Source organism: Pristiophorus japonicus, chromosome 13 (genome assembly GCF_044704955.1).
Source record: "Pristiophorus japonicus isolate sPriJap1 chromosome 13, sPriJap1.hap1, whole genome shotgun sequence".
NCBI lineage: Eukaryota > Metazoa > Chordata > Chondrichthyes > Pristiophoridae > Pristiophorus > Pristiophorus japonicus.
In genome coordinates this window covers 24,695,150-24,716,309 of record NC_091989.1, presented here as the reverse complement: position 1 = coordinate 24,716,309, position 21,160 = coordinate 24,695,150, and the positions used below count along the sequence as shown (strand labels likewise).

Below are 21,160 nucleotides of genomic sequence, written 5' to 3'. Positions count from 1 at the left end.
GATTTTGCTCTTGTAAATCTGAGCCACGTCTGGAGAGGGGATTTTGGACTGTGCAATTGTGGGGTGAAGCCCTGGTGGGTACAAGTCTAGTCACTGGTGGTGGGAGAAATCCCAAATGCTGGATTAAGCACATTCCACAACACTGAAACATACTGGCTGGCCTCAAGTGCGGGGTTGAAATCTGTTGCCTACAGCTTACTGATGTCGATGCATCAAACCAGTCCCGAGAGAATACTGATCTTGTGTTTTTAGAAATTTAATTTGACGGATAGGATTATAATAACAAGAACTTTCCTTCTACAATCTACTTTAGAAAGGTGGAGGTTTACAGCATCGCTGCTACTGTCCATTAAAAATTACTTCAATATAAATTGGCCATCGCCGAGACAGATTTTATATAACAGGCTGCACGAGTGACACCTCCCATAACATGCCACTCAGTTTTAGAAACAGAGGGGTGAGAGGGGGACAAATCTTCTAACAGTTCCTCTGATGAACATTTGAACTCCTAAGCCTCTACCAGGCCTGCCTACAAGAGGTTTAACAGAAACAAAAAATTGGTGAAATGCAAGTTGCTCACCATCTGAAAGAGCATCGCTAACACTCTGGATGGGACCTGCATCAGTTGATCAGAACCGCTGTGCTGGAGACCCACGCTCAAATTGCAAACCTGTCTTCTTTCTCGGATGCTTAGTGACCATTTCATAAAATCACAGAATCTTACAACACAGAAAGAGGCCATTCAGCCCAACTTGACGGTGTCGGCCCTTTGAAAGGAGCTATCCAATTAGCCCCACTCCCCTGCTCTTTCCTCTTAGCCCTACACATTTTTCTTTTCCATGTATTTATCCAATTCTCTTTTGAAAGTTATTATTGAATCTGCTTCCACCACCCTTTGAGGCAGTGCATTCCAGATCACAACAATTTGCTGCATAAAAAAGATTCTGCTCATCTCCCCTTTGCTTTTTTGGTCAATTATCTTAACTCTGTGTCCTCTGGTTACCGACCTTCCTGCCACTGGGAACAGATTCTCCTTATTTACTCTATCCAAACTCTTCATAATTTTGAATGCCTCTATGAAATCTCCCCTTATGCTTCTCTGCTCTGAGAAAAATACCAGGCTCTCCAGTCTCTCCACATAATTGAAGCCTCCCACCTCTGGTACCATTCTAGTAAATCACTTCTGCACCCTCTTCAAGGCCTTGTCATCCTTCCTAAAGTGTGCGCCCAGAGTTGGACACAATACTCCAGTTGAGGCCTAAGCAATGATCTACAAAGGTTGAGCGTAACTTTCTTGCTTTTATACTCTTTTCTGCATTTATTTCAGACTTCCAACAATTGCTTTTCCCTCTATCACAATTGCTTTAACGAGGACTGGTCACACAAACTGCACCATTACAACAGAGCAAGAGAGAATGTAACTGCACCATTACAACAGGGCGAGAGAGAATGTAACTGCACCATCACAACAGGGCGAGAGAGAATGTAACTGCACCATTACAACAGAGCAAGAGAGAATGCAACTGCACCATTACAACAGGGCGAGAGAGAATGTAACTGCACCATCACAACAGGGTGAGAGAGAATGTAACTGTACCATTACAACAGGGCGAGAGTGTATAATTGCACCATTACAACAGGATGATAAAGAATGTAACTGCACTATTACAACAGGGCGATAGGGAATGTGACTACACTGTTACATCACAATAGAGAATATAACTGTACTGTTACAACAGGGCGATAATGTTTTGAATAAACACGGCTGTACCTGAAAATAACAGCCAGCCGATCCAGCCATATGGTGGGATCCGTAGCGAGGCCATTGCCGGGGTCTTGTGCCAGGAGCTGTAAGTAAAAGAAATCGCACTTAGAACCTGAAGAGCCGGGGCTTGAAGAGAGGTTGGTGCGGTGAATCTGACGTTGTTTCACACGAGGGAGTTATCAGAGATGGAAAGCCCACCAGAAATGAGGTCGGATCTGTCATCGACACCTGCAGCCAGCAGAGAGGAAGAGCAGAGTTTTGTACCATGACTTTGGGCTGGACTCGGGTGAAGGGGCCCATTTTCTGGTTCTGCTCGCTTACCTTTTTCAGTGCCATGACTTGTACTGCACATAGCTCGCTGAGGCATTCAGTGATCTTTTCCAGGGGAAGCCGGCAGAGAACAAGTGCTGTGCCTGTAGCAAGAAGATAAAATTGTATATAGTAAAAAAATCTCTCAGATACACATCGAACAATTCACGGCATTATAATCAGCCTTCCACCCAGGTACTACCAACTGCACCTACAAACCAGTTTTTGGGTGCTTTAAATACACAGAGTAAATTATACATGTGGAAGTGACAAACGCAGTGGTAGGTAATTTTAACCCAATCTGCTGGGTAGGAAACGGACAGGTTCAGTTCAGGCGCCCGTTTTACACTTTGCCCCATGTTCTCCATTGAACATGCCCGTTACATTAAAATTACCCCCAGTATTGTTTTCAAAAAAGCACAAAAGGTGATCATCAGACCCAATAAATCACATCCCTCAGTGGATAGATCTCAACCCCATCTAGCAGGTCCCTCAAACTCTACTCTCTGCAGAAACTAGACTCTTTGGTTCCAATGACTTCACAGCAAATTGCTGAGACCCTCCCCTCCGCCTGGCCTGGACTGATACACAGAGGTACTTGAAGGCAGAGTTAGGTCAAAGCTGTCCAATCATATCAGCGAGGCCCAGAGTCTGGGGTTTCTTGTACAATAGTGCAATGACATTGAATTTGTTCTTTTAAAATGATCTTTGCCACACCACAAAGATGCCGAAGCAGATAAAAGACTTGGATTTTTGTAGCGCCTTTCACAACCTCAGGACGTCCCAAAGCGTTTTATTGCCAATTAAGTACTTTTTTTTTTGAAGTGCAGTCACTGTTCTAATGTAGGAAATGCGGTAGCTAATTTGCGCATAGCAAGCTCCCACAAAGAGCAATGTGATAATCACCAGATAATCTGTTCTTGTTTATGCTGGTTGAGGGATAAATATTGGTCATGTCACCAGGGAGAACTCCCCTATTCTTCTTCGAAATAGTGCCATGGGATCTTTTACGTCCACCTGAGAGGACAGACTGGGCCTCTCGTTTGAAAGACGGCATCTCTGACAGTGCAACACTCAGTACTGCACTGGGAGCATCAGCCTAGATTATGTGCTTAGGTCTCAGAGTGGGACTTGAATCAGAGGCGAAAGTGCTACCAACTTAGCCATGGCTATACACACATGATGATGTGTCAGTTCAGTTCAAAAATAAATGCAACACCGAACATAAGTGCAAACACAGTGGCCAGTGCTCACAGGCACTGCCTGACTGCTGATTCAATGTCACTAAGTTTATTTCACTTACTCGTACCAAGCGTTAAGTTCTAAATGCTCTTTGCAGATGAGCCTGAAGGTACAAAATCTGCTGCTGGATATCTTCCCAGTGGAAGTAATAAGATTTCACACACCCACCATCACACGTCACTAAAATTCTAATTACAGCACCGTTTTCAAATTAATCTTTCCACTACTAAGTAAGTGAAGGCCTGACCAGTCAGTTGGTCATTCATGTACTTCTTGCAATGGCAGGTTAGTCCTCTCGATCGATCTGAAACTTTAAACACTAAACCCTCTTGTCTCTAGTTCCACACCCGCCCGCTAAATCCACTACTCAAACATCACTCACCTCATTGGGAGACCTACTAGACTTGTCCAGACAACCGGAGCAACGGGAAAGAGAAGGAAAGAGGGAATTGGCAGCGTGCAAACATTACAGTGTAAACCATTTTCAGACTTCGGTTAGGGTGCAAACACATCGAGTGCAACAGCCACTATCCAACATGAGGCCCAGTGTACGTGATGCAAGTCATTCTCCAGATGAAGATTTCAAATACCTTTCAGGAGGCCAATGGCAGCTTCGTGCGAGAGGCTGAAGGTGTCGAGGGAACGAACGATTTCCAGGAGGCCCTCAAAGTGCTGAGTCATGTGATCGCGGCAGGAGGAGCAGATGTTTTGAATAGCTTTGGCTGATGCTGATGCGAGCGTTTTCTCGCGCAGTCCCTTCATTAAATAATTTAACACTGGATCTGTGGGGGGGGGGGGGGGGGGGGGGGGGAAGATAGAAAAACACGATTACTTTTGGGTTTATTCATTTATTTATTATACATAGAATTACGTAGTTTACAGCACAGAAACAGGCCATTCGGTCCAACTAGTCGATGCTGGCGTTTATGCTCCACACCAGCCTCCTCCCATCTTACTTTATCGAACCCTATCCACATATCCTTCTATTCCTTTCTCCCTCATGTATTTATCTAGCGTATCCGTCCCAAATACTCCACATGGTATAAAATTCCAAATTCTCATCAGTCACTGGTAGAGAAAATTCTCCTGAATTCCCTATTGGATTTATTAGTGACTAACATTTACAGCTCCTAGTTTTGGACTCCCCCACAAGTGGAAACATCAACTCTACTTCTACCCTATCAAACCACTTCATCATTTTAAAAATCCTCCATCAGGCCACCCCTCAGCCTTCTCTTTTCTAGAGATATTTCTGAAAGGAGATTTAACAGATAGGAAAACAAGCTGAAAGTGCTCCCTTAAGTTTCCAGCGTTTAGTCCCTAGGTAGCTGACAGGCTAACTCCAGGCTTCACTTATTCCATCTGTGCTAAGCTTTCTGATCTCAGGCGAACAAACCAGTTCTACCACTGGCAGGAGGGTCGCTAACCATGAGCCAGAGATTTAAGGTCACTGACAAAAGAACCAAGTGGGAGATGAGAATTTTTTTTTTTTTTTAACGCAAGTTATGGTGATCTGGAATGCACTGCCTGAAAGGATGGTGAAAGCAGATTCAGTAGTAACTTTCAAAAAGGAATGGGATGTATACCTGAAAAGGAGAAATTTGCAGGGCTATGGGGAAAGAGCAGGGGTTCGTGGGACTACTTGGATAGTTCTTTTAAAGAGCCAGCACAGGCACAATGGGCTGAATGGTACCCTTCTGTGCTATATCATTCTATGGTTTCAGTGACTCGTGGTTATGGTGGGGAGATGATCAACCAGGGACTACTTTAAATTTCAATCCCAAAAAAACCCTACTGAAGGTCTAAAAATTATGTACAATATAGACAACCTAAAGCGCAAAATACGCCCAACTATATAGCGTTTTATCAGTTGGAACACCTCAAAGTACTTCACATAATGAGTGACATTCTGGAGTGCAGTCAAGGGAGGTAAATACGGCAGCCACTGCACACCAGTGACATCCTACAAAGAGCTGAGAGATGTGGGACCATAGAATTACACAGCAGTTACAGCACAGAAATTGGTGTTTATGCTCCACATGAGCCTCCTCCCATTCTACTTAATCTAACCCTTATAACATATCCTCTGATTTCTTTCTCCACCATGTACTTATCGAACAGTTAACCTGTTTCATGGCTGGTGTTGGTTGAAGGACAGCAGAACTCCCTGCTCTTCAACAGCACCCTCCAAACCTGTGACCTCTCCCGCCACCTCCCCCCTCCAACTCCCAAACTAGGCAGAAAGAAAATTACATCACATCCCCTACTGTGACGAACACAGGCACAGAGCACACAAAAGCAGAACTTTACCCATCACAGTCGCTGTACTGTACAGTGTCTTACACACCTAAGAATCTGGGATTTCTATCAACAACCTCGTTCAGTTCCCCGACCAGTTCAATGCTCGTGAATCGGACTGCAATGTGCACAGTGTCTGGGAGCTGGACCACAGCCTCAAGCACTTCAGCCAAGGTAGGGTTATTGTCGCTGCAACAACAAAAAAAAGCACAAAGAATTATGTTAGCAAACAGGGATTTTGTTTGTCTATATTTAGACTTTTGCACTGGTTGTACGACTATTCTCAAAAAACTTACTTTCAAGTGCAGTAACAGTTATGTAGGGAAATGCAGCAACTATTTTGCACACAGCAAGATCCTACAAACAGCAATTGGATGAATGACCAATTAATCGTTTTTTGTTGGTCTTGGTTGAGGGGACACGGAAAACTCCCAACTATTCTTCGAATAGTGCCACGGGATCTGTAACATCAACCTGAACCAGCAGATGGGACATAGCATCCTAAGAGTGGACCCTGTGACAAAGTAACACACCCTCAATACTGCATTGGTGTGTCAGCATAAGACTGTGCGCTCAAGTCTTGGGAATGGGCCCTGAACCCATCTTGCAGAGAGCAAGAGGGAGAGAGAGAGAGAGAGAGAGAGAGAGAGAGAGAGAGAGAGAGAGAGAGAGAGAGAGAGAGAGAGAGAGAGAGAGAGTGAGAGTGTAGTACCAACTGAGACAATATTAGAAAATATCTCAAATTTCTTTGATTCTTTTTTTAAATTAAAAGTCCCAGTAGTTCTAGGGGCACCAGCCTGATAGAAGCAACTGAGCTGCCCGACTCCAGAAACGACTGGGAAATCCTCATAGCCGGTAGCCTGGTATTCAAGGGACGGGAAGCTCCATAATGGCTATCAGGCCAATTTAAAGTGACACACCTCTCGTTTCTCTCCCGAACACCCACTAATTCACTTTGACCATGAGGCCAAACAGCTGAGTGTGTCGATCTTCAACTAACGTCCACACATACGCACAATCCAGTAGGGAATCACGAGACAGTGATCAGGAATATGATCTGGACTGATTTTTTTTAAATATAGGTAACAATGTAATCTTATCCCTATAATAATAAAATGTATGCTTTCACTGGACTTCCCCTTCCCTTCGAGAAAAGGGGGCTTCAAGGTAACCTAATAAAGTTCTTAAAGATTGTTAAGGGACTTGACAAAGCCGATCTTAGTAAATTGCTTACTGGGCCACAGGGTTCAAATCCCAGGAGACACAAGTTAAAAATTAAGTTAGGAGTAAGAAAGGCAAAAACATTTTCACTCGAAGATTCACAGAGTCATGGAATAAGTTACAAGAGAAGGGCTCGAGAATAAATAGTGAAAGATTATTTCCACTGATCAGTGAGGCATGAACTCAGGATTAGTACCAAAAATGTAAACAGGGGAGAGAAGGAATTTTTTCACACAAAGGGTTACTGGAATTTATTACAAGTGGCTTGAAGCAGAATCAATCACAATTAAGGGAGAAAATGAAAAAGATATTAAAAGGGATGAGGAAAGAGCAGGGAAATGACAGATAGCCTGATAGGGAACAATACAATGCTCCAAAAAGCACTCCTTCTGCAATGACATTTCCAGAATTTTATAATTCTATTTATTTTCCAACTACTTACGGATCTACGCTCTTCGCTATGGAAGCCATGATGAAGAGGACAGCTTCAGTGATCTCCCAGGATGGCCCACTGCCTTTCAGTGTAGAATAGAGCTTAGAAGATAAATAAAACATTACAATACCATTAAATAAAAACTTACACAAAAAAACTATTAGGAACATAGAAACAGGTGTAGGACATTCAGCCCCTCGAGCCTGATCCGCCATTCAATTAGATCACAGCTAATCTGCACCTTAACTCTAAATATTTTCCGATAATTTAAAAAGAAATGGAACTGGTGAAGGGCATTTTGCTCACAAATGCACTCTTTTCACAGCCCATTTATGCTCTACCGTATCATGAACTCTAGGCACCTTCCACATCTAGGACAAGCTCTACGACCTTCCGAGAACTCTGCGTTGCTCTAATTCTGGCGTCGTATGCATCCTGAATTTCCTTCACCCCACTATTGGTGGCCATGCTTTCATCTGTCTCGTCCTCAAGCTCTAGAATTCCCTCCCTAAATCTCTCCGTCTTTTATCCTACTTTAAGATGCTACTTAAAACATATCTCTGTGACCAAGCGTCCCAAGATTTCCTTCTTTGCCTTTGTGCAAATTTTTGTCAGATTATGCTCCTGTAAAGCGCCTTTTATTACGTTAAAGGCACTATATGAATGCAAGTAGCTGTTACTCTAACATGAACTCCGTTCATCCATTTAATCTCCTTCCACAGCCCATGAACACGCTCCCCTATCATGGACTCTATCCAACCATTTATGTCTTTATGCAACACATGCACAGTCTTTCCCCAACACTCTTGGGCCTTGGAATGACACTGCTTTCATATGGATTTCCTTGTCCGCTGTAGTAAAGCAGGCATTAAACTCTATTATAGATATGTTAATGTCTGCTAAAATAGCAGGTAAAAGAACTTCGTACAAAGTGTGTGTACACTATTGACAAGGTGGATGCAGAGAGGATGTTTCCATTGATTGGGGAGACTAGAACTAGGGGGCATAATCTTAGTTTTAAATGGGCAGCTCCTTATTCTGAGATGAGGAGCAATTTCTTCTCTGAGGGTTGTAAATCTGTGGAATTCACTGCCTCAGAGAGCTATGGAAGCTGGGACATTGAATAAACTTAAGACAGAAATAGACAGTTTCTTAAGTGATAAGGGAATAAAGGGTTATGGGGAGCGGGCAGGGAAGTGGACCCGAGTCCATGATCGGACCAGCCATGATCGTATTAAATGGCGGAGCAGGCTCGAGGGGCCGTATGGCCTACTCCTGCTCCTATTTCTTACGTAATGTTTGCACAGTTCATTTTGAGGCTTTAATCCCTTGAGGGAGAATTCTTTTATATACCTAATTTTCTCTTCTCCTGAATGGTCTGACTCCTGCCAGCTTAGTTCCACTGGTGGAGGCCTTTCGCCATTACCTCACCACAGCACCTTTCATGTGAGAGCCCAGACTACTGGCTCGGAGAGAAAAATCAGTCAGGGTTTCTCTACTAACGGCTATCCAGTGACCCTTGCTGGAAAGAACAAATGTGGATATCTGGCGAGGGTAGCTTCAGGTTCAGCCACCACAGCCAAATAGCCATACCACCACGATCTGGGCTCACACATGAAGGAGGACCAATTGGGAAAAGTACTGCAGTATATGCAGCAACCATAGAATCGTAACCCAGCATGAGTCAGTACCTTCAGGTGTCAAACCTAAAGCATGCACACAATATTCCCTTTAAATTACACTCCACGTTCAGACCCTTCCTCAACCTAGAGAACGTGGTGTGTCACCTGTGTGAAACATTCCATCGACCCAACCAGGAATATCACATCCTTCACAAGATCTGACACCCTCATCCGGAACTCCCCAAAGTCATCGGAGTCTTCTGGAATTCCTTCCTGCAGATAAAAAAAAGCACAAGGCTTCAAAATAATGAAGGTGCCGATGAGATAGAAGTAAACAAGCTTTTTAAACTTGGACAATGATCACAGGGCTAAAGGACACAGGTATAACATTGACAAGCCTTCACTAGGGCTAGAGACAAGAAGAAACCTCATTTCACTCCTGTAAGACGGTGAACAAGTGGAACAGACGGAAAGAGGGGGGTGTTGATTCAGAGTCAAGTGCCACCTTAAAAAGCAGCTGAACCGATATCTGCTGAAAAATGAGGCTGTGGGCGGGGGGGTGGGGGGAAGGGAAGAGAAATATCGATAGCACTGCATAATATTTTTTTTTTTCATACCCCTCCTTTCACAGACTATGTACAACTCTGCCCCATCATGGACTATATCCACCCATTTAATCTCCTTCCACAGCCTATGGACACTCTACCCTATAGTGGACTCTTACCCATTTCATCTTCTGAAGTTCTACAAAAATACTTTGTATCCAAAGTAATGAAGGAAAAATCAAGATTATTCAGTCAACCTGACCTGCTGCCCCTCTAGATTTTCTCACCTGCAGCTGCACAGGAACCACGGAGCTCAGTGGCGTATTTCATTGGTCATTTTTGGGGGCAGGAGGTACTGGCAACAGTTGGTGAGATTGGCATCCTTATAACTGTTGAATGTCAATCCAAAAGGGCCCAGCAAACGAACAAGTTGTTACTCTTTGTTTAGATGCACCCATCAGTATATCGCCCCCAACATGCTCAGCCTTTTTAATACTGCATAATTATCTCCCGAGTCATAAAGACTAAGAAGTTCTCGGGTTTAATCCAAGAACATCACTGAATCAATAGGGGCGCTGCAATTGGCTTCAACAATTCTGGGAAAGGAATGAAAATAAAAACATCAGTGCCTACCCTGATCGCACTAGTGATCCCCTGCTGGAAATGAGGAATGAGGCTGTTTTTGGGGGAGCGCAAGATCGGGCTTCGGTGGCTATTACACCCCCGCAGTTGAACAGCACCTAAACACTCACACAATTTGGAAAGGACTTCACGAGAGATGAGGATATAACTGGAAGCCCAATAAGGTTATGTAATTAGTTTCTTGAATGCCGCAAAGATTCCATGTCTCCAGGCTACACTTCCCAGGCTACCCACAACACCATAGCAATCCTCTCCTCCTGATTATCAACTCACTCAAGTGCACCCAGATTCCACCAATATCCCATCTCAGGAGACTACTGCAGTTAAAACGTTCACAGAAATTTCTGAAAACCTTACGTGATCTGGTTCTAGCTGGCAGTGCCGGGCCAGGGCGTGAAGCAGCCGCTGGATGTATGGACGAAAGACAGCGTGGCGTGTCGGGTCGCTCATTTTGTAGAGATGCTCTCCCAATCTGTACCAGAAGTTAAAGCTGATCTCCGCTACCTGGGTAAACAGAGAGGATTCAGCAACCAGAGAAACAGGACAACTTCAATACAGTTTACAGTTCATCCAAAGAACCAATTTAGGCAACGCAGAAAAACTAGTCAATGAGCTATCGACATTACTTAAGAGGACATACATTCCTTCTGAATGTGACCAGGATACGCTCAATTCTCCCCTTCAAATTGCTCCTACCACTAGTGACAATTCTGTAATCAACTACTCTTCTGCCCCAGGACTTCTGCACAATCTAGACCTACAATTCAGTGCAGTATTGAGTGAGTCGTCTTGCAGATACGATGTCAATCCTAAGCATTGGCTGTCTGTTTAGGTGGATGCAAGTGATCCACTGGAAGAATTCAACAAGAAACAAGGTTTTCACCGAGTGCCCTAGCATTCCTCCCTCAACCAAAAGCAGGTTATCTGTTCATGTTTCATTTGCTGTTTGTGGGATCTTGCTGTGCTCAACATGGCTACTGCAATTTCTGACAATAACAGTGACTGTACTTCAAAAAGTACTGCATTGGCTGAAAAGCACTTGGGATGTTCTGAGCATGTGAAAGGCATGATATCAGTTCATCAGTTACTCGAGTAGTCATTTTTAGTGTGGAAGCAAGTCATCCTCGACCCCAATGATATCAATTGAAGTTCTTTCTTTCAACACAGTGTAACACAGCTCCAAATTCTCTCTCCACTTACAACCCAAGTTTAGCAGGCCACAATCTATAATCATACTGCTGCTTTTCCTCCACAGTTCTACCAGACAATCCACGAAAATGCCACAGCGGCCAACATTGTGCTTTACTATAGCAACAACTCGATCATTGATTCCGTATAGCTCATACCCATGTCAATATTCCAACAACTTGCTAGCCTACATGGGTGACCAATGAGTGACTGAGCATCACTCCACCAGTCACTAACGCTTTAAGGTTTATTCTCAAAACAAGCATGTTCTATCACATCTGTGAATTTCTGTGTTTGTGCTGAGTCTTCCTTTATTAGTGATGCAACCAACATCATTAAAAAACAGATTATCTTGTCATTTATTTCACTGCTGATTGTGGTAGCTTGCTGTGTGTAAATTGGCTGCTGACTTTACAACATTACAACAGTGACTATGTTTCAAAAGTACTTAATTGGCTGTAAAGCATTTTGGGATGTCCTGAAAGGCGCTATAGAAATGCAAGTTTGACCGTTCGTTCGTTCGTTCGTAAGTACACAGATCTGAAACACACACAGAGAACAGTTTTTCTTCAAAAAGAAGTGTTCAGATTTCAATGGCTCAGCGTTTAATTGTACTGCAGGCTGTGAGACTCAGTCCCTGGTCTGTGGCGAGTTAGCTGATCTCAGCCCAATAGTGAGGAGTGCGCAACAATTCATTGTTGAGTAGAGCTGACAAAAGTTCAACAGGTTTTCCTACCCAGTGAACCCCTGCTGGGGGTTGCACATCAGGGGAGGATTGGATCAGGGTGTGATTAAGGCTGAAAGCATTAACACTTCGCATCGAGGGTCACCCATGCAGCATAGCTCTTTGGCGGGGGCACTGAAGGACAGTTGATGCCGGGGAAATGCGCCCATCACGTCCCCAACTTCAGCGCGACCCATCAAAACTGAAGCAGTAAAACCGTTGCAAAAATGTGCCCGCCATGCTGCGAGCAGGCCACTCTCCCTACCTCGTACTGCGCATGCCCTGCACAAATCAGTAGTAGTTCCAGTGTCCGCAGGTCTCCGAGCCCCTGCCCTGGGGTCTGCACGATCATCTCTAGAAACGTCTCGCACAACTCGGTAAAAATTCGACAGTAATTCAGAACCCTGTGCAAAGGAAAGATGGCTAGAGATCAGAATGGGATGCAGAGTAAAATTTGGCCCTTTCAGTTTTCTCTTTAAAAATTAATCCATTAAATCAGGGATGGACCGAGAGTTGTGCAAATGGGAAGCCCATAGAGGGCAACAGGATATATTCAACGCCCTGCTAATTAGAAACACTTGACATAGTAGGAGGCCATTCAAAACACAAGGTCCCAGTGTGATCCCCAGTCCGCCCCTGGGAGCTACAATTCATTTAGTGCCTATGGGCGAGTGCATTGAGAATCAGCCAATGTTCCCCACCCGCCCCCATTAAGGAAAGCACTTGCACATCAACCGAAGGCAAGACTTAGCAAAGTTGTACACTGTCAGGGATCATGTGTGAAGGGCAAGTTGAGTTTTTAAATCCAGATAGTTTCTTTGTCACTTTTATTGATGACAGCTTTTTATTTTCAGGTTTTCTGTCAAAACTGAATTCAAATTCTCAAACTGTCCTGGTGGGATTTGAACTCACATTCTCTGAATTATTAGTGCAGCCCTCTGGATTACTGGCCCAGTAACATAGGTTCCAAGTTTCCACACGCGGCAAAACAGGCGCCCCTCCGAGCTGGGCGCTCGTTTTTCGCGCCGAAAACGGCGCCTGAAAAAAAAACGCTCTATTCTCGAGCGCTTTGCAGCTCGATGTCTGCTTGGTGCGGCGCCCAGGGGGCGGAGCCTACCACTCGCGCCGATTTTGTAAGTAGGAGGGGGCGGGTACAATTTAAATGAGTTTTTTCCGTGCCGGCAACCCTGGCTGCCTCAAGTACTGAGGCTTCTTGCAGCCTTCTCCCTGCCTCCCCCCCACTGCCGTCGGGAACGGCTGCCTCAAGTAATGAGGCTTCCTGCAGCCTTCTCCTCCCCCCCCCTGCCGTCGGTCGGTCCCGACGGCAAACCGCTGCCAGAAACACTTTCACACAGGTAGGAACATGGTTTATTTAATCTTTTCTTTGCTTATAAATTTTTATTCAGGTTGGATTTATTTGTATAATATTTGTATAAGTATAAATAAGGATTTATTGTAGAATGTAATGACCTCCCTTCCCCCCCCCCCCTCCCCCCACCCCACCTCGTTCCCGAGGCCTAATTTGTAACCTGCGCCTGATTTTTTAATGTGTAGACAAGGTTTTTTCAAAAATCTTCACTTGCTCCATTCTAAGTTAGTTTGGGGTACGTTTTCACTGTGGAAACTTTCAAATCAGGCGTCAGTGGCCAGACACGCCCTCTTTTGAAAAAAAATTCTGTTCAAACGTGAAACTGTTCTACCTGACTAGAACTGCAGAAAACTTAAATGTGGAGAATTCCGATTTCTAAGATACTCCGTTCTACACCAGTTGCTCCTAAAAATCAGGAGCAAATCATGTGGAAACTTGGGGCCATAATTACTACTCTATTGTGGCATAGAGCCTGGGCAGAGCACACATGGATAAGGAGAAAGCGAGAGAGAGAGAGAGTGCAGTAGAGAGCGAGAATAAGTGAGTGTACCAAACAAAATATGAGAGGGCGAGAGAGCAGGCACAGAGAGAGGTGACAAGGGTATGTCTAGCATGGAGCGCCTGAAGAGAAAGCAAGAAAAGAGGAAGGAAAGGAAGAATAAAGATGGGGATGGGCAGAGGAGGGTGGGGAAGAGAGGCGAGAAGAGCTTGCAGTGGAAAATCATGTAGTGAAGGGAAAAACAAAGAGTGTGCATTCGAGAAAGAGAGAGAGTGAGGGAGCAGGTGCGAAAGTGGAAGGGAGCTCATGCAAAAAGCAGAGTGCAGCAAAAGTGGAGCAGCAGGCACACATGCCTGAACAGCAGCCGCCTCAGGCAGAAATCAACCACGTGACTGCGGAAAGGGGGGGTGCAGAGCACGCACATGGGCAAGGGGGAGAACTACAGCATGCGAGGGAGTGCAAGGGAACAAGCAAAGTCACCACCCGACAGACAAGACACGGCATAATATTGGCCCTATGACCACTTGGTTACACCACATTTTTTACTACTTTAGGGATAACCCCTGTAAGTCTCCCACCATCCCAACTTGGACATATATCGGCTGTTCCTTCATCGTCATTGGGTCAAAATCTTGGAACTCCCTACCCAAGAACATTGTGGGAGTACCTTCACCACACAGACTGCAGCGGTTCAAGAAAAAGGCTCACCACCTTCTCAAGGGCAACTAGGGGTGGGCAATAAATGCTGCCCTTGCCAGTGACACCCACATCCCAAGAATATATATATATATTTTTTTTTATAAAGGAACAGACTGAGTAAGTGATAGAGCAAGAACCCAGGAAGTGTTTGGCTCGGTGAATATTTGCAACCAGACTGCGTGGCCAAACAGGAAGACATGAGATCAAACCCATTTCTTATGAATTTTTTTTTTACATATAATTACATACCGTGTATGTAATTCTATGTAATTTCTTATGAATATGATCGGGAAACATCAATAAGAGGATACAGTTCAAACTGACTGAAGTTTATAAGAACAGAAAGTTCTGGAACTGCAGAACAGGTCAGTCAGCATCTAAATGAAAAGACAGTTTATAATGTTTCAGATGTAGTTCTTTCAAAAGGGTTTGCCTATCTCCCTGTTTCTAGCTCTGATGAAGGATTTACATGAAACATGAACCTATCTTTCGCTTTAAAAAGCTGATACACGTGCTCTGTATCTCCAGCCTATGCCATTTTTATTTCAGATTTCCAACATTCAGATGGTCTCCCCTTTTACTCTCGACTCAAATGTAACCTCCATACTACATATTCTTTTCTGAATACACTTCTCTTAATATGCTAAGTTCAGGAAAAGTGGCAGAGAGAGGTGCAAGGGACTTGAATTAGAGGGGGAGTGATTGCGGAGTTCCTGGACACTGATAACAGTGTCTGCTGCAGTCAATTCCACCGCCCACACACTTCCACATTCAGTAATTGCTCTCAATTTCCCCCACCACCCATATCCGTCCCAGGCTTTGTCTCCTCCAACTCATGCCCATCACTCTGCACTGCTGTGTGCCCCCTCCACAACACCTGTCCCATGGTCTTTCACCCAAACTTTTCCCAAACCTCACCATCTTGTTACATCTCTCCCCACGTTCAAAATCCACCTCATATGTGCAGCCTCCGGTTAACTCCCCTAACTTTCTCCCAGTTCCTGCTCAGTCTCGATCCCTTATCCTTCACCCCACCCTCCCTTGCCCCCACCCCCAGGATGTAAAGCTACACTGAAAGCGCTTCTTTTATGTGAAAGTTGATGTAACCATTGGACACATATTTAAAGTAATTGGCAAAAGAACCAGAGGGGAGATGAGAAGATTTTTTTTTAATGCAGAGTTGTTACAATCTGGAATGCACTGCCTGAAAGGCTGGTGGAAGCAGATTCAATAATAACTTTAAAAATGGAAATTGAAGGGGAAAAAAATTGCAAGGCTATGGGGAAAGGGCAGGGGGATGGGACTTAACTGGATAGCTCTTTCAAAGAGCTAGCACAGCCCCAGTGGGTCAAATGGCCGCCTTCTGTGCTGTATCATTCTATGATTCTATGTCTATAGAACTCAAAGAAAACAAAAGCTGGAACGATAAGGAGAAATCTTTATCAGGAATAGAGAAAACCACTCTGCAGGCTGATACAGACAGGTCAAAAGCTCAGGCACTCGGCCAGATCAAACCGAGGGAGGTGGCAACCATTTGCATTTGCTGTCGGTGACAGCTCACTTGCAGCAGTGCAGGGAGGCATCCCCTCCACAGATGAGCCTCATGCCCCAGAGACTCAAGCAACATGACTTCGATACATCAGCACTGCCTCCGGCGCCAGCTCTGCAGCAGATACAAGACAAGAAATTCAAGTCTGCTTTTACTTGCCACCACACCCACAACAAAACTGCTCCAATTTACATCAGGACCGGCGAGTGTCTGAGGGGCACGGGAAGCTGTGGTGCCAACATCACGTTATAACAGAGCCTTACGATGATTATGTTTACGAGGTCCTTACTTATCGAGATCCTCACGTGCCACAGCCATGTGATATGCAGATTCTAGAGTTAGCACGCCCTGGAACAGGTGCAGAGCCAGAGGTAGGGTTGTCTCTACATTCTCAATGGCATAGAGCGCCGAACAGATACAGTCTGACGCAGCCTCGTGCAGATTTGTCGAGGTATCATCACGTTGCTGAAACAAAAAGACACTGCATCAGCATTCCTGAGTTAGCATGGAAGAAACTAGTCAAAGATTAGGTTGTAGATCAGCCATGATCTTATTGAATGACGGAGCAGGCTCGAGGGGCTGAATGGCCTACTCCTGCTCCTAATTCTTATGTTCTTATGTTCTTATCCCATTCCTGGTTGACAAACAGTGACCCTGGCTGAGAAGTGTTGAAGAGGGGATGCTAGGGTGAGATTGGGACTGAGATCACTTATAATGCTCTCACCGGCAGCTAACCTCTGCATCTGCAAAGTCATGTCCCAGCACAGGTCAAACAGACAGACAAAACTGTGGTGGTGGGGGAGGGAGAAGGATAATTCATAAACTACACCGGCAATGTCCCTCAATCACCTACCATGTGAACCTACTATGCACTGACATGCTTGTTACAGGGCTTCAGTGCATTCACTTGCACTAACACTCATCATCTCAGCCAAGCAACTGAGATAAGGGGGAGCAGAGAAAACAAAAGTCAGTGACCCTATAGCACAGGAATCACAGAGACATCAGAATAAGGGGGAACTTCTGACAACCAAAGACAAATATTTTAAACAAATTTCTGAAACGCAGTTTTACTGGGCGACAGTTCCACAGTCACTGGGTGTGTTCCAGGACTATGTCAGCAACTAGTTGTCGTGAAGGAGTCTAACTAGTTAAATGCCAGTGGGCCATTTGACTGTTAAACCAGGCCCTGTCCTTATTTAATGACCACATGCACCTCTTTCCAGCAGGAGCCACTGGGCATCAGTCAGGGACCTTTCTGAACTCAAGGAAATGGAGGCCAATTGCAACACCAAACAGGTTCTCGAACTCGGATCAGCTAATTGGGAATTGAATCTGGGTTTGTAAACAATGCCCACGTACCACACCTTTGCAAAGTATTTCTCAGTGAATTTGCTTTGTCAACTACCTCACTGCAAATCTAATGTCTCATCTTTCAACAAGTACAGCCGGTTCAGGTCAGACTGTGACTGTGGAACCGTCGCCCAGTAAGACTGTGTGCCAGAAATTTGTTTAAAATATTTGCCTTTGGTCCCATTAAACCATTACACCCATGTGAAATCACTCCTGTTCATATATTGCTTGCTATAATAGTCATTTTCAAACAATGCAAATGGGGTTTCAGTTCAATGCACGTGGGTCCTTCAGACTTGGTCTGCATCAGTGAACCGTACAGATTACAACTGGGCAGCTCGCCCTGAGGCACTCACCAAAACCTGAAAAAGGATTAGTAGCAGGCGGTTATTTGCCATGAAGTTGCTGTCCAACACACCCAAGTTAAACCAGCTCCCCAAGCACCGGAACACCTTCATCAGAGTCTTCTCCTCGTTGCCGCTACGTTCTGTACAGGCTGTCTGGGGAAAAAGAGACAGCCATTATGGATTTTCTTTACGAACGAACAAGTTTTCCTCCTTGGCTGAAGCTGTGGATCAATGCAGGGGTTACAGCTACACAGTTGCTGGCTGCACTCCGGTACCTCAACATGGTCACTACTCGTGTACGAGTCTCGACGTTTCGTGCTGGGCAAGCTGTTCAACCATTGGGGGTGGGTCATCCTATCCTTACCCAAAGTTCTCACTCACACACACACTTTGTAAAGCACAGGAACAGGGTTGCATAGAATATACAGCATAGAAACAGGACATTCGTCCCAGCCAGTCAATGCCGGCGTTTATGTTCCACTCGAGCATCCTCCCATATTTTCTCATCTAACTCTTTCAGCATAACCCTCAATTCTCTTCTCTTCCTCATGTGCTTATCTAGCTTCCCTTTAAATTCATTCATTGCTAGTGACCTCCACTATTGTGGCAAGAGTTCCACATCCTAACCACTCACTGGGTCAAGATAGAGAAGGCTTTTCAGCACCACCCCCCCCCCTACCCCCACCCCCTCCCCCTGAGCCTGTTCCGCCCCTCAATTAGATCATGGCTGATCTGTATCTTAACTCCAGTTACTTAACTCCTGGGAGAGGCAAAACATTTACCCGTCCTGGTTCCATAACCCTTAATACCCTTACCGAACAAAAATCTATAAATCTCAGATTTGAAGTTTTCAATTGATCCCCAGCTTCAACAGCTTTTTGGGGGAGAGAGTTCCAGCTTTCCACTGTGTGAAGAAGTGCTTCCCGACATCACCCCTTAATGGCCTGACTCTAATGTTAAGGTTATGCCGTCTTGTCCTCGCCTCCCCCACCAGTGGAAACAGTTTCTCTCTATCTACCGTATCGAATTCTTTAATCAATGTAAACACCTCAATTAGATGGGATAAATAGTTCCATTTTCTGGTTGGCAACCAGTAACTAGTGGGGTGTCGCAGGGATCAGTGCTGGGACCCCAACTATTTACAATCTATATTAGCGACTTGGAAGACTGAGTGTAATGTAGCCAAGTTTGCTGACGATACAAAGATGGGAGGAAAAGCAATGTGTGAGGAGGGCACAAAAAATCTGCAAAAGGACATAGACAGGCTAAGTGAGTGGGCAAAAATTTAGCAGATGGAGTATAATGTCAGAAAGTGTGAGGTCATGCACTTTGGCAGAAAAAAAATCCAAGAGCAAGTTATTATTTAAATGGAGAAAGATTGCAAAGTGCCGCAGTACAGCGGGACCTGGGGGTACTTGTGCATGAAACACAAAAGTATAGTATGTAGGTACAGCAAGTGATCAGGAAGGCCAACGGTATCTTGGCCTTTATGCAAAGGGGATGGAGTATAAAAGCAGGGAAGTCTTGCTACAGTTGTACAGAGTATTGGTGAGGCCACACCTGGAATACTGTCTGCAGTTTTGATTTCCATATTTACGAAAGGATATACTTGCTGTGGAGGCAGTTCAGAGAAGGTTCACTAGATTGATTCCAGGGATGAGGGGGTGTTGACTTATGAGGAAAGATCGAGTAGGTTGGGCCTCTACTCATTGGAATTCAGAAGAATGAGAGGTGATCTTATTGAAACATATAAGATTATGAGGGGGCTTGACAAGGTGGATGCAGAGAGGATGTTTCCACTGATGGGGGTGACCAGAACTAGAGGGCATGATCTTAGAATAAGGGGCCGCCCATTTAAAACTGAGATGAGGAGAAATTTCTTCTCTCAGGGGGTTATAAATCTGTGAAATTCGTTGCCTCAGAGAGCTGTGGAAGCTGGGACAATGAATACATTTAAGACAGAAATAGACAGTTTCTTAAACGATAAAGGGTTATGGGGAGTGGGCAGGGAAGTGGAGCTGAGTCCACGATCAGATCAGCCATGGTCTTATTGAATGGCGGAGCAGGCTCGAGGGGGCAAATGGCCTAGACCTGCTCCTATTTCTTATGTTCTTATGTAGATGTTCTCTTAATGTTCTATACATAAGGGAATGCTTTTTCAATTTCTGTGTTAGAATCGACTACAAACATTAAGGTTCCAGGGATCCCCTGTAAAATGACACTCGCAAGGACTCCCAGCTAGAGGGACACCACAACTGGCTTCAGCACCTCTGCATTAGATAGTGGAGGGAAAAAATCTGGAAGGAAAATCAGCCAGGGTTGCAGATCGTGGTTCAGTGATCCTGAGCTTTACACTTTAAAATCAACTGATAGTGTATGATACACAATTTATCATCACTCCCCACTCTGAAACAGATGGCTCTGAACAGAAATCTGTCTGCTTCCACGTGTCTCTCGCCCGCCTTTCATAGCGGTGGGGGGGGCGGGGAGGAAGGGGACGGGGAGAGAGGAGGGGGGGGGGGGGGGGAGGGAGGGGGCGGGGGGAAGCATGGGACGGGGAGGGGAGGGAGGGGACGAGGAGGGAACGAGGGGAGTGAGGGAAGGGAGGAGAGCGGACGAGGTGGCGGGGCGGGACTGTGGGGGGGTGGGAGTGAGCGGACGAGGAGGGGGGGCGGGGGGGGAAGGGGACGAGAGGGGGAGTAATGCTGGAAACATATGCAGCCCAGCGAGAGACAGCCCCAGGAGAGGAGGTGAGAAAACTGGCAGAAGAGGATCCAGAGCACTCCTCATCATGATTTAAAATACCTTTGGACACAATTGTTTTAAGAATTCATTAGGTTACAATTTGAAATTTAGAGTTAATTAGTTGAAGAATTTAAATTCAAGCAAGCAAGCATTTCAGCCTCAATGAAGAGATTTGAACTGCTATTTTCAGAACAGATATTATTTGGATGCAAGTATTTCTGCCAGGGCAGGAGAACCCTTGGTAACAGGGACAATATGGGCACCACATTCAGGGGCGAGCTCTGCACCCGTCACTGCAAAGAGGGCACCATACTCACTATGAAATGCCAGGTATCTGCTGACACTATTTTCTGGACCAGCCTTAATTTAACAGACAAATGAACAAAGCACGAACATTTTCAAATTCAGTCACACATACATTTGACAAGTTACACTGCAACAACCCACAGGCCCGGAGAGCACCGCCCAAGGGCAACTGGATAAAGTATGCAAATTTCACATAGTCATAACAACACTACATACGCACTTCCCTGATCAAAGTACCCCCCAGTAGATTCTAAATATTGAAAAGCAAAGTTAGCAAGAGAAACACAGTTGGGGGGAGACTCTC

At 45.0% G+C, this 21,160-nt stretch overlaps 1 protein-coding gene across 1 annotated transcript in view; it reads right to left on the bottom strand.

Moving 5' to 3' along the window:
• Window positions 1-21,160, bottom strand: part of tnpo3 (transportin 3) — a 73,538-nt gene that overhangs the window by 30,990 nt on the left and 21,388 nt on the right. Inside the window, exons 5-14 of the mRNA XM_070897270.1 lie at window positions 17,815-17,958; window positions 16,395-16,570; window positions 12,255-12,393; window positions 10,435-10,581; window positions 9,056-9,163; window positions 7,278-7,369; window positions 5,664-5,803; window positions 3,907-4,098; window positions 2,087-2,178; window positions 1,772-1,848 (exon numbers count right to left, since the gene is read on the bottom strand). Coding sequence (XP_070753371.1) covers window positions 1,772-1,848; window positions 2,087-2,178; window positions 3,907-4,098; window positions 5,664-5,803; window positions 7,278-7,369; window positions 9,056-9,163; window positions 10,435-10,581; window positions 12,255-12,393; window positions 16,395-16,570; window positions 17,815-17,958 — 1,307 coding nt within the window. The remainder of the gene's footprint in view (window positions 1-1,771; window positions 1,849-2,086; window positions 2,179-3,906; window positions 4,099-5,663; window positions 5,804-7,277; window positions 7,370-9,055; window positions 9,164-10,434; window positions 10,582-12,254; window positions 12,394-16,394; window positions 16,571-17,814; window positions 17,959-21,160) is intronic.